This window comes from Rhinoraja longicauda, chromosome 1 (assembly GCF_053455715.1).
Source record: "Rhinoraja longicauda isolate Sanriku21f chromosome 1, sRhiLon1.1, whole genome shotgun sequence".
Taxonomy (NCBI): domain Eukaryota; kingdom Metazoa; phylum Chordata; class Chondrichthyes; order Rajiformes; family Arhynchobatidae; genus Rhinoraja; species Rhinoraja longicauda.
In genome coordinates this window covers 122,865,237-122,878,499 of record NC_135953.1, presented here as the reverse complement: position 1 = coordinate 122,878,499, position 13,263 = coordinate 122,865,237, and the positions used below count along the sequence as shown (strand labels likewise).

General features: G+C 39.9%; 1 protein-coding gene across 2 annotated transcripts in view; it reads right to left on the bottom strand.

The window, feature by feature from the left end:
* Positions 1-13,263, bottom strand: part of lrba (LPS-responsive vesicle trafficking, beach and anchor containing) — a 681,010-nt gene that overhangs the window by 446,645 nt on the left and 221,102 nt on the right. For both annotated transcript variants that reach the window (XM_078405961.1, XM_078405966.1), the window contains exons 34-35: positions 7,643-7,707; positions 1,313-1,421 (exon numbers count right to left, since the gene is read on the bottom strand). In XM_078405961.1, the coding sequence (XP_078262087.1) occupies positions 1,313-1,421; positions 7,643-7,707 (174 nt within the window). The remainder of the gene's footprint in view (positions 1-1,312; positions 1,422-7,642; positions 7,708-13,263) is intronic.

The window sequence follows — 13,263 nt, the reverse complement described above, 5'->3', positions numbered from 1 at the left end:
TAAAGGTCGTAGCCTTAGAATTAAAGGACGTTCTTTTAGGAAGGAGATGAGGAGAAATTTCTTTAATCAGAGGGTAGTGAATCTGTGGAATTCTTTGCCACAGAAGGCTGTAGAGGCCAAGTCAGTGGATACTTTTAAGGCAGAGATAGATAGATTATTGATTCGTATAGGTGTCAGCGGTTATGGGGAGAAGGCAGGAGAATGGGGTTAGGAGGGAGAGATAGATCAGCCATGATTAAATGGCGGAGTAGACTTGATGGGCCGAATGGCCTAATTCTCCTATCACTTATGATCTTATGTCTGAATACTTACAGTTTGACCATGACAGAGTATTCCTGTCCTGGTCCCAATGATCTACTCTGTCGACTGGTTGCCTTCCAAAGTTTCAAAGACTGAATTGCTACTAATTGCACAACTTTGATCAATCATTCATAATTTTAGCTGATACTTAACTGTGGGAGACAATTCATTTTAGGATTCAATGTAGTACGCGAGAACTCAGAGCAAAAACCTGGAGAAACACATCTGTAAAATCTGGACCATAAAAATAAAAATATGAATTAAATGTATGTTAGACTGAGAAAACTGGTATCAAGGCAGCTATTAACATGCTCCTGTATGCACTGGCCAGAGATGGACAGATATACACATGGTTTTCTGCACATCCATCCTTGGCAAGAAAAACACCAAAGAAGGAATTAAGAAAATAAATATATCAAAAATTAAAACATTCATTATCCATACACATGCGATTTCTCTGAAGGTAAGCATTGAATTAACAGTATCTCAAGTGTTCGACAGGAATATATTTATCGCATTCTTTCATGATGTCCCATCTATAGCTCAGTCATCTCTATGGTATACCCGTCAAATTTACCCCTGATAATGCATTATAAATTCTAATTAGAATTTTATTAGCTGTATGCCACCATTCAGCACAAGGACATTGTACTTTTCCAAAGTTGTACTAATTCCTCTTGTTTTTACCTATATTTTCACTACAGTTTAGAACATCCACTTGACAAGAGGTAGCATGGAATATTCATACAAATAAGGCAACAAGTATTTTTATCAATTTTCAAAGGGCGTCACCTCATCCGATTAGCAAATTGCCTTTAATTTCTTTAAAACAATGACAAACATAACCTGCAAAAGCTTCACATCAAATAATGAATGGCCTATTGAAACATATAATTGTTCTCTTTCCACAGATAATACTTGACTGGCAATTCTTCCATCATTTCTATTTTTCTTGCAGATTTCATCATCTGCAGTTTTACTTATTTTCCATTACAGGCAAAATTCAGCTTACCTCAAACTCAGCATGTCTATGTATATCTTCTGCCCGCTGTCTGCTCAGGATAAACTCAGCTTCATTTGCTACCCTCACCAGGTGATCTTTCATTGTGTGACATAGGAGTCTATGAATGAGAAAAATGCAACTGAGAAACAAATTCAAGTAATAAAATATCCTTTTGTTCAATACTCCAAACGTGTAATTTTTTGTCACGCACTTATATACAAGAGCAAGATATTGTTTACAGTGATAAGAAAACACATTCTGTTTATTTTATTCCGTACAAAATATTTTACTCTTAAAAGGACAAAAGAGCATAAATCCTCAGGTAGAAAATGGATAAAATTTGCCTGAGCAAGTTTACCAAATTAGCAAAATTTTGCACTCATTAAAAATTTAAATCAGCAAGGATTTAATTTGGGATTAATATTATTGTAAAATTTTAACTTTAAAAAATAATTTATTGAAACCAAACTACTTAAGTTGTTATACAAGCTATAATGTTGTAAAAGATATGTGCATTATGGCACTTTCATATTAAAGTAAAATTTTAAAAAAAGATATAAAACCAAATAATCATAGATGCTGGAAATAAAACAAAATATTCTGAAAATGTTCAGCAGGACAGGAAGCATTTGTGAAGCAAGAAATGCATTAACTCCTTCCCTCTTTACAGATGTTTCCTGACCAGCTGATTATTCTCAGCATTTCTGAACATTCTCAACACTAAATTCTCAAAGTTTTATGGTAACATTTGATTATTCATTTTTAGGTAAACATTGAATTATCCAATTGTAAGTAACATTAAATTCTGATATTTTAGGTAACCTATCTACAAACCCCATCCTCTTCTTTCACTTCCTTTCTTTTCCCTGTACCCCACCTAGATGCACAGGCATCCCCCCCCCCCCACCTAGATTCCTTATTCCTTCCTCTGGCTTCACAATTTGTACTTCTTAGAACCTTATTTTTAACCTATTGTCTTATCACCTATGGCCTTTGTCTAACCATCTGCCTATCAACCCCCCCCCCCCTTGTCCGGCCCCTTCTCTCTTCCAACCTTCTACCTCTACCACAATCAGTCAGAAGAGGGGTCCTGACCCAAAATATCACCTATCCACGTTTTCCAACGTTTTCCAAAGATGCTGCCTGACCCGCTGAGTTACTCCAGCATTCTGTGTCTTTTTAGTAAACCAGCATCAGTAGTTCCTTGTTTAAGCTTGTTTTTGTTGTGTTTTAAAAAGATAGCTCTTCAAAATCTGCATTTATGTTGGAATAGTTGTGTAGTCCAGCAACAAAGTGAAAGCGTATCTAAATCCATAAATTACTTAATTGCCATATATGTTTCCATGTATTATTTCTCAACTTCTTTCTGCAATCTGTCTTATGTATGAATCACTGTTCATATCTAGACTTTGTAATACACTTTTATTTTTAAAAAAGGAATCTTTATCTAGGTTGAAAATATTGTTTAAGCCCAAGAATAATGATGGAAAATTGTGAGGGATGGAAAAAAGAACGGATAAAGAAAGAATAAAGAAAGGAAAGTAGCAAAACTGACAACGACCTTAGGGCTTCAATGTATGTGCAGCTTAATCCAGAAATCATGGGGCAATTCAGTGCTTCTCAGCATTGTGTGCTGTTTTTTCAGCTTTCCGCACCATGATTAAAGAAAATCCTTGATTTTGATTTTAAAAGTTTCAGGTATCTTGCAGTGCGAACAGTCGGTGTATATCTAAAAATATACCATGTTGCATGGGACGTGAGTGAGGTTTTGATAGCATCCAAAGCCAAGAGTATTGCTGAACAAAATTTCTCGCCTTTTAAAAAATTCTGTGGACATGGATTGCCATTCCCTCAAACATTTCAAAAATTAACAAATACTTAAGTCCCAACCTTAATCTTGTACATATATCCTAACAGGTATTTTGTGTCAATGATATACTTAAAAGTTAAAAACTCGTGCTTTTTTTCTTCGTAGTTTTAAATTTGTCAAATTTCTTCATATGATTCTCAGCTCAGCCAAATTATATTTGTCATCCATTAGAACTGAGAGGTGACAGTGATCAGCAACAGAAAGGGGGTACTCATGCCACAAAGATCATTGGATTGTGAGTGGCTTTCTTTAAGATCATTGATAAGAAATATCTTCATGTAGTTTGTTGCAGGTCTCCTCGGCATTTAAGTCTCCAGCCTCTCCACAATTTCACATTATTATAAGTTAAGTAATTTTATTTTTCTGAACTCTAAATCTTGTGATTAAAGGTAGTTAACTATCCTTTATACAACTTGGCCCTGGTTGCACATGCTTTTACTTTTTATTTTGTCTATTGAAACTAAAAAGGCAATATGCCATCCAAAGAAATGACAAGGTCTTGAAAGCAGACAGTATTCCTGCTGAGGTTCTAAAACTCTGCAGTCAGTAGCTTCAGTCACAATTCCAAAACCAATGAGAAATGCCAGGGGACCTCAGGAGATAACATAATCATTACCATCTTCAAGAGCTGAGACAAATATTACTACAGTAACTACAGAGGCATCTCCCTGCAGAAGAAGTCATTGCCAGGATTTTCCTCAATCACCTCCTCCCTGTGGCCAATGCGCTGTTCCCCAAATCACAGTGTGGATTAAATTAATCTATTCTTCAATTCAAGACATGACCTTCTCTGTACAATAAGTACAAGAAAAATACAGGTAACAACATCAACCACAATATGTAGCCTATATTTCAACCTCACTGAGCCTGAACTCATTAGTTAGCATCATGCCTTGCATGCCACCATGAAACAAAAGTCAGGAGGGTGCACCATAGTCCCTCCTGGTTCACTTCATCAACCAGGGAGGACCATGGAGCACCCTCCTTATGTTTGTTTCATGATGGCACGGAAGGCATGACACTAACAAATGAGTCTACACTGCAAATTGGTGCCAAAACACAAAACTAAACCACAGAATTAATGGGAAATTCGTGAATTTACTTCACTTCCATTCCAGAACGAGGGTCATCCCTATGTCAGGGCTGGAACTGCAGAAAATAGAAAACATTTCTTTCATGGTGACATGCAAGCCATGATGCTAACTAATATGATTAACTAACTAATACATAGGTTTAATGTTGCTCTCTGTATTTTGAAAATGCTTGAGGGCAGAGCTTCAAGTCATCCTTGACTCATTCACTTGCAAGTATGAGAAGGGTCTAACTCTCTGCAAGCAAAGGCCCTCCACCAATCTATTCCATTATATCACACTGCACTCCAACAAGTTTCCCGGCAAAACCCTGGATCACATAGATCACATTTTGGGAGTCATCTCTCAGCAAAAACAGGCATCACTGATGAAAATCACCATCACTTTCAGTGTACAAAAAACACAATCTCTGAGAATATGGACATCTGAAGAACAAGATCTCAAACCCAAATAGAGATTATGGTCTATCAGAATCCCCTGCAGTCATGACATTTGTATGCCTGGCAACAGATCCCCAGAAGAGACTACATTACAGGGATTACCAGATGGATGGCCTACTAAAAATGCAACATCTACACCTACCCCCTTTCTTTTTCCTGTGCCCCCACCCCATTATACACCCATTTCTCCCACTATTCCACTTCCGTCCCACTGCTCCTTTCCCCTCCTTTGTACTCTTATCTCCCAACAAAAAGTCCCTCATTTGCCTTCTTTCGTCCCTCTTTCCCCTCCCTTTCCACTTATATTCCCTCCTCTGGCTTTGTATTTCACTTCTCCTCTCATCTGCCACGCTTTTGTCTCCTTTTCACTTCTAGCCTCTGTCACGTATTCCACCCATAGCCCCTCACATATCCACCACACAATTACAAGCATTGGCACACCCACACCTCTTTCTGGCTTTCTCCTACTACAATCAGTCTGAAGAATGGTCTCAACCCAAAACATCATCTGTCCATTCCCTGCAAAGATGATGTTTGACCCACTCCAGCACTCTATATTTTGCTCAAATTTCCAGCATCTGCAATTCCTTGTGTCTCAGCCAATTCTGTTTCTCTCTTTAGCAATGCTGCTTCACCCGCTGAGTATTTCCAGTATTTTCTAACATCATCTCAGATTTCCAGCATCTGCAATTTTGCTGCATTTCAATATCTGATAAAATGCTGTATTGCAGCTGTGTATTATTTAAATATAATGTAATGATAATGGAGGGGTTGGATATCACACCAACAGATCAAGCTAATCAAGCAAACAGCACTGTCTTGCAAGGCAATTTTTTATCCAGCTGTAATTGCAGTGGCAAGAGATGAGTATTCTTTCATATTCCTGATAAGAGAATCAGCGATGATGAACAGGTTTTGAGCAATTAGAAGGTAAGATGTTCTTTGCAAAGTACCCAAGTCTGCCCTTCTCTTGCAGTATGTTGGCATTCTGGCCCAGTTAAGTTCCTTGTTAATGATGACCCATTAGGTGTTAATAGCAAAGGAATTGGTAACCGTGGATCATGAAACTTAAGAGGGATACCTGGAATTTAACTTGCTTCAGATGGTAATTATAAATGTTTATGTTTCAAAGCAAACATTTGACACCTGACTGATTTGAATTCATAATTCCATCCAACTGACAGAAATGTGAACAATCTTTACATTCCATGGAGCCTGTAATTTGATTACAGGTTTCAACTATCCTTTCCAATATCTTGGCTCAGTCAGTGCACTTAACATCTTTCCAGGTTTAAAGCCCTGTACTACAAGTTGCTCTGAGAGCAGCAAAGCCTATTGATTCAGTTCCCCTCACTACTTGTTTGCAGCTGTCAATACAATTTCAAAGACAACAGAACATCATTTTGACCGTCAGAGGTTTTTTGAGAAAGAAATATACTCATCTCAGAACAAAGAAAACCATACGATTGTTTTATAATCCACATTCAATTAAATAATATTCCACAGTCAGTTCTGACATTTTCTCAATATGAATGAATTATTAGGAGGAAGCTGCATCAAACTCTAAGACCAATGCTTAACTGTGGATTGCTGAATTTACCAATATCATAAATGGACTTCTGTGATTTAGGTGTTTAGTGGATAATTATAAAACCCAGCTCTGGAGGTACTTGGCTAGCTTTTGAATTGCATGAGCCATAAAGAAATTAGCAAATGTATATTCAGCATATTATTTCCTCTCATTTTAAAATTGGGTATTCTACATCAATATGGGGAATTAAGAAGAATTATGATACCTTTCCACTGATCCTGTAAAAAGAATTGTGACTGGATTATTTAACGACATGAATTTTGTAGAAGACCTTACTGTACTCCCTCAGCACAGATCGTCAAAAAAAACATGGTTGGTAATTGCTTACACTTCTACATCACTAATTGATTTGTTAATGATTAACATCTAATCCAGATGGACCTTACCAACTCACTTATGAGCTCGGAATTCTGGTGTTAGCACTGCTCATAAAAAATTAATCAAGGGCCAAATTCAGAGTAACCATTCTATTGCAAAAGGTCAAAACGGGTCAGGACCATATAATGAGAAACAATAACAGGCTGGTCCTTCACAATGTAACCCAGCACCCTTGTTGCTTTACACTGACTGCCAGGAACAAATTTAGAAGCAAATCTCCATAGCTCCTCTCCCACCCACTGGCCCCAGGCCCTCCACTTTCACCCATCCTAACTTACAATAGAATTCTTCCACAACTTGATATACATTTAAATGGCCTTGTTCTACAGTATTTTTTATCAGAAATGAATTTACCTGCAATAATTTTGTAAAAAGAAACTCAAAACTCATATTACATAAACAAAGTATTTTTAAAAACAATAATATGTCCTTCGATAATTCAGAGTTAATAAATGTACCTTTAAGTGTAATACTACCAAAATATGCTTGAGAAGTTTACGTGCAAAATATCATAGATGGGAGATCTGTTTTTATTTTCTTATTGCACATTCTTCATGAGCAATTAGAAAAAAGACCAAAAAGTAGTTTGCTTATCATGAACTGAAGTAAAATTATAAAACATGCAACAGTAAGTGGCCGAGTAAAGAAAAACTTTTGCTAAACTCAGTGTCATGCGATAGGAAATAAAACTTTTTTTTCATGCAATGTGTCCAGACCAAATTTTCAAGGAGAAACATTACACTCCACTGAAGAGGTATCTGACATCAGTTACTATGAAATAGTAATCACTTCATCTGTTTCCAACACATAATGCAGTTGTTATTAACAGTGAATCTACAATCCACCAACAAGTCATCAATGTAAATACAAGCATGTATTTGAACAGATTGCAAATTATTTGTTAACTACAAATCAGTCTTGCCTGGTAAAGATCTATACTTAATAATGAAAATACCCAAATAACATTACCTTCCTTCATTGACAAGTTCAATAAACGCGAGACCAGCATTTTTCTGAATTGAGTTCTGCCATTCCTGTAATAAAATTTTTAAAAATTGACTTCCAAGTGAAACATACAAAAATAAATCAAGTTACAGTGTAATTCATAGTCCACAGCCTTCACACTATAGCTGCCAAATGACAGACACTTACTCTGAATTTTTACTTTATAATTAGTGAAGATAGAAAATGCCAAAACAGAGAAGAAAATATATTTATCATGATATGGTTTGGCATTATCTACTTCACACACAATTACCAAAGTACACTCTCCAAATAAGCCTCAGCTGAATCAAATCTTAAGTGAGTTTTAATAGTTCTGGAAACAGCTTAATAGTCAATATCTTTCACAACCAATTTAATATTTCAACACTGCATATTCAGTGAATAATATAACAAAATGCGTGCAGAGTATGTAACGGTTTGAAGTAGCCATTTCCCAGGGCACAGCAAAAATAACATGTTAAAAGCCTCAGACCTGACCACTAATGCTTCTAAAGTGCCGGAAATCATATTTTAGCGCTTCAAAGAGACAGGCTGTAAAATGCAATTAACAACCAATAAACATACCCAATTCTAAACTGTACCCTGATGTTTTTCAGAGATGTTGCAAATTATATTTGCATTACACTCTATTCCTGTTAGACCAATGCATCACAGAACATAGAAATACCTGTGGCTCCTATAAGATACAATTGAATCCATATATTAAAAGGTATGTGGAGATTTTATCTTCCTTGCACCTCGTAATGCTCACATTTTGCTATCAATTGCTTCAAATTAGCTGGTGTCATCTACAGGATTAGTGGAACAGCAACACTCTCGCCTGACCTAGAAGGCCATGGGTTCCTCGGCTGAACAAGCAACTTAGACCGAAGGTAGACACAAAATGCTGGAGTAACTCAGCGGAACAGGCAGCATCTCTGGAGAGGGTGACTTTTCGGGTCAACTCTTCTTTAGATTGATGTCAGGGGAGTGGGTGGGAGAGAGATAGAATGTAATCAGACAGTAAGACTGCTGGGAGAACTAGGAAGGGGGAGGGGATAGAGCGAGAGGGCCATTTGAAGTTAGAGAAGTCAATGTTCATACCGCTGGGGTCTAAGCTACCCAAGCGAAATATGAGGTGCTGTTCCAATTTGCGCTGGGCCTCACTGACAATGGAGAAAGCACAGAACAGAAAGGTCAGTTTGGGAATTGGAGGGGGAGTTAAAATGCTGAGCAACCGGGAGATCAGTTAGGTGTGTAGGAGTTGATACTTGGTCCTGCCGATGTACAGGAGGTGATGCTTGGTCTCACCAATGTACAGGAGTTGAACCACAGCTAAGCAACTTAGACCTATATTGTCAGAGATGCCATCTTTTGAATGACATGCTAAATCAACACCCAATCTTCTCCTTGAGATAAAAATCAATACAATCCTATGGCATTACAATAGACAATAGGTGCAGGAGGAGGCCATTCGGCCCTTCGAGCCAGCACCGCCATTCAATGTGATCATGGCTGATCATTCTCAATCAGTACCCCATTCCTGCCTTCTCCCCATACCCCCTGACTCCGCTATCCTTAAGAGCTCCATCTAGCTCTCTCTTGAATGCATTCAGAGAATTGGCCTCCACTGCCTTCTGAGGTAGAGAATTCCACAGATTCACAACTGTGCAGTCCTCAGTCCTGTGTTAATCTCAGTGCAGTCCTCCCAGTATCTTAGACAACCGTTAGTTTTGAAACAACACCTAAAATAGATGGTCTATTTAGATAGATGGCACTGTAAACTTGCTGTGCACAATTTAGCTACTGCTTCCTCCATTACAGCGGTGACTACAAATCAAATGTACTGTTAGCAGTAATATGCTTTGACACATCTGATGTTTACAAAGGCATTACTTTAAAACATGTATCTTTTGCTATTATACAAAAATATTTTTCAAAAAATAAACCTGCAAATTCAACTTATGATTCACACTAGTTAATAAATCTCAGGGCAATCGTTGAAGGACGGAAGTTAGCAGACTAATCACAAGTGCTTCAGATAGAATACAAATTGCGTTCCGAAGATTGCTATAACATTTGGGCAACAATGCAGTTGAAGCTTTTCTGCACAAACCAAGATTACTTGAGCAAACCGAAGCAATTATAGAAACAAGGGGCTGGTGAATACACAAAAGGAAACAAAGTGCTGGAGTAACTCAGCAGGTTAGGCAGCATCTCTGGAGAATATGAATAGGTGACGTTTCGGGTCGAGACCCTTCTTCCAATCTGAAGACGGGTCTCGAACCGAAACATCACCTATCCATGATCTCCAGAGATGCTGCCTTACCTGCTGAGTTACTCCAGCACTGTGTGGCCTTATAAAGCAATTATTGATTAATTCTAAGACAGGGTACTGCTCCAAGATTGTCAAAACTGTTTTTCCCACCAATTCCTCTCAAATAACCCAAATCAAAGTGGCATATTTCATCATTACAACATCATATTACATTATAATCAACCTGTCTGACTGAGTAGCATCTCAACCCCTAAGGATTTTCAGATGAATGATTACATTTTTTAAAAATGGAAACATGGGTAGACAGCTCTTTGAAAACTCAAAGTATTTAAATGGAGAAGCAGACCACTGTGCATATTTCAGGATATACACAAAGATGGCATTATATGCTTTAGAGCCCTTCTAGTACATGGGAAAGGAGTGTGGAAAGCCATTCTATCGGTGTCAACTCACAGATTGAGCAAGGAAGAAAGGCCAACTGCAGGTTTTGTGATGACCAGCAACTGGGCAGAAAAGAATCTGCACTTCAGAATCAGAGCCTTGCCTCATGTTTGAACCCTACACGAGGGTGATAGCCCACAGCTAACAATGGACCATTGTGGGCTCCACCTTTTCTTGCTCATTGTTACTTTTTTACTTTTTTGCATATCTTTCATTCATATGTTCCATACCCCTATATGTCATTGTCTATATCTCTCGTTTTCCTTTCCCCTGATTCTCAACCTGTGATGTATATGTAATGTAAATGCCAGTGCCCCCTTGAGGCCAAGAGCAGAAGCTGGCCAATGGGCTTGTGCCTTGTGACTGAGGTCAGGTGACCTTCTAGGGCCAATGGACTTGTGCCTTGTGACTGAGGTCAGAGGACCTTCTGGAAGTTTCCTGGTGAAGGATCAGTAATAAAATCTTCTTACACGATGTCGGGCGTATATTCATTGTGCTAGCCACAACAGGGTCTTACAGAGGACATTACATGTTGTCAGAAGTAAAAAGCAACTAAAGAAAATAATGTCTGGACTCAAGCCACCGGGACCACTCTCCCTGCAAGGGAACTTGGCCAAGAATTATAAGGACTGGATAAGGGCATTCCAGCTGTACGAGACGGCAACAAAGCTGACGAGTAAGCCAGAAAAGATTCGGTGTGCAACGTTCCTCCACATAGCAGGGCCGGCCGCTCAGCAGATTTATGAAACCTTTCAGTTTACCCAGGAGGAATGTGATAAAATACAACCGCTGAAGAATAAGTTTCAGACATACTGTGAACCAAAGAAAAACCTAACTGTCTCAAGATATATCTTTAATACACGTGATCAGCGGCGAGGGGAGACCTTCTCCAGCTACCTGACTGCAGTAAAGTCTTTAGCTAATGATTGTGAATTTGGCATTATCCATGACTCGTTGCTACGAGACAGAATCATCTGTGGCATCACCAGCCAGCCGCTCCGGGAGAAACTACTACAATGTGATGATTTAACACCGGAAAAATGCAGTGACATGTGTTTGATCACTGAGGCATCAGCCGACCACATGAAGCAGATTGCCCCGACCGCCATCGACACCGAAGAGACTGTTGATTACGTGAAGCGGGACAGCGCCGGTCGGCCATGGGGCCGAGGCAGGGATTTGCGACCCAGACAACCACAGACAAAAATCCGTGATTCTGGTAAGGATACCGTCTGTCGGTCATGCACCCGTGAGCATAAAAGCAACTACTGCCCCGCTCAGTACATGCGATGTCACAACTGCGGAGAGATGGGACATTTTTTCAGATCCCCGACTGCCCGGTAAATGGAGCGCCCACCAGCCGCCCACGGTCCCGACAACATGACCGGCTAATCAGACAGAAGGCCGGGGACTGGAGCCGTGATGTTCGCGACGTTGAGTTCCAGATCAACACTTATCCGCTGCCTGAGCCAGTGGATGACGACGTTGATGTATTCTACATTGACACTGTGATTGACGCTGTGATTGAGTCGACGCGTGAATGGGGACAGATGTGCAGCATCAACAATGTGAACATTGAGTTCAAACTTGACTCTGGAGCTCAAGTGGACATCCTGCTAGAGCACTTGTTCCGAAAGACTGGTCTAGCCTTACTGAACACAAACGTAACACTGAGATCATACTCTGGACATACATTGAAGCCTGTGGGACAGGCAAAGGGGAACGTCAAAGTAGGTAAGAAAGAATATAGGGTTGTTTTTCAAATAGTGAGGGGGAATGTGAAACCAATATTTGGGAAGCAAACGTGTGAAAAGTTAGGACTTCTTACACGAAAGGAGGCGGTTGATGGCGTGAGTGCAAGCCCACTATACACTGCGAAGATCATTGAGGAAAACCGCAAGCTTTTCCAAGGGCTGGGGAGGCTAAAAATACATGAGTACAACATAGCGCTCCAAGCGAACGTGCAACCTAAGCAAAACCCACCCCGCACTATCCCCTATAAGATCAGGGATAAGGTCAAGGACGAATTAGTGCGCCTGGAACAACAACAGTTGTGGTATCGTGCCAAACCAACCGAGTGGCAACATGGCCGCATTGCAAGAGAAAACCTTTCCCCTCGGAGCTACGTCATCTCTACACCGAGCGGTACTGAGTTCCGCAGAAACAGGAAGGACATACGACCTGCGCACGAAGCAGCTGAGCAATACCCTGTCAACACGCAGCAGACGAGCGCGAGCACTCTCCCACAAGGAGGAGCCCCTCTCCTAGAAGGAGCTAGTCTCCCAGACTCAAGAGGACTATCGCAAGCCGCATCACAAAGTCCTGTGGTGGAGGAACCGGCTCAAAGCGTGCCAAGCCACACACGCATACAACATAAATACGACACAGAATGGGTTGGAAATACGACTTGCACGAGAAGTGGACGATTGTCCAAACCCCCGGCACGGCTTGTTATGTAAAATTGATAGTTTTGTAGTTTGAAGAGCATTGTGTTATTTGTGGTGTTTCATCCACATTAAATTGATTAAAGCTTCAAGTTATTAGTTTTGACCCCAACGCTGAAGGGGGAGATGTGATGTAAGTAAAGTAAAGGGGGAGATTTGATGTAATTAAAGTAAAGGGGGAGATGTGATGTATATGTAATGTAAATGCCAGTGCCCCCTTGAGGCCAAGAGCAGAAGCTGGCCAATGGGCTTGCGCCTTGTGACTGAGGTCAGGTGACCTTCTAGGGCCAATGGGCTTGTGCCTTGTGAAAGGTCAGAGGACCTTCTGGAAGTTTCCTGGTGAAGGATCAGTAATAAAATCTTCTTACAAGATGTTGGGCGTATATTCATTGTGCTAGCCACAACAGGGTCTTACAGAGGACATTACAAACCCAAAGCGTCGC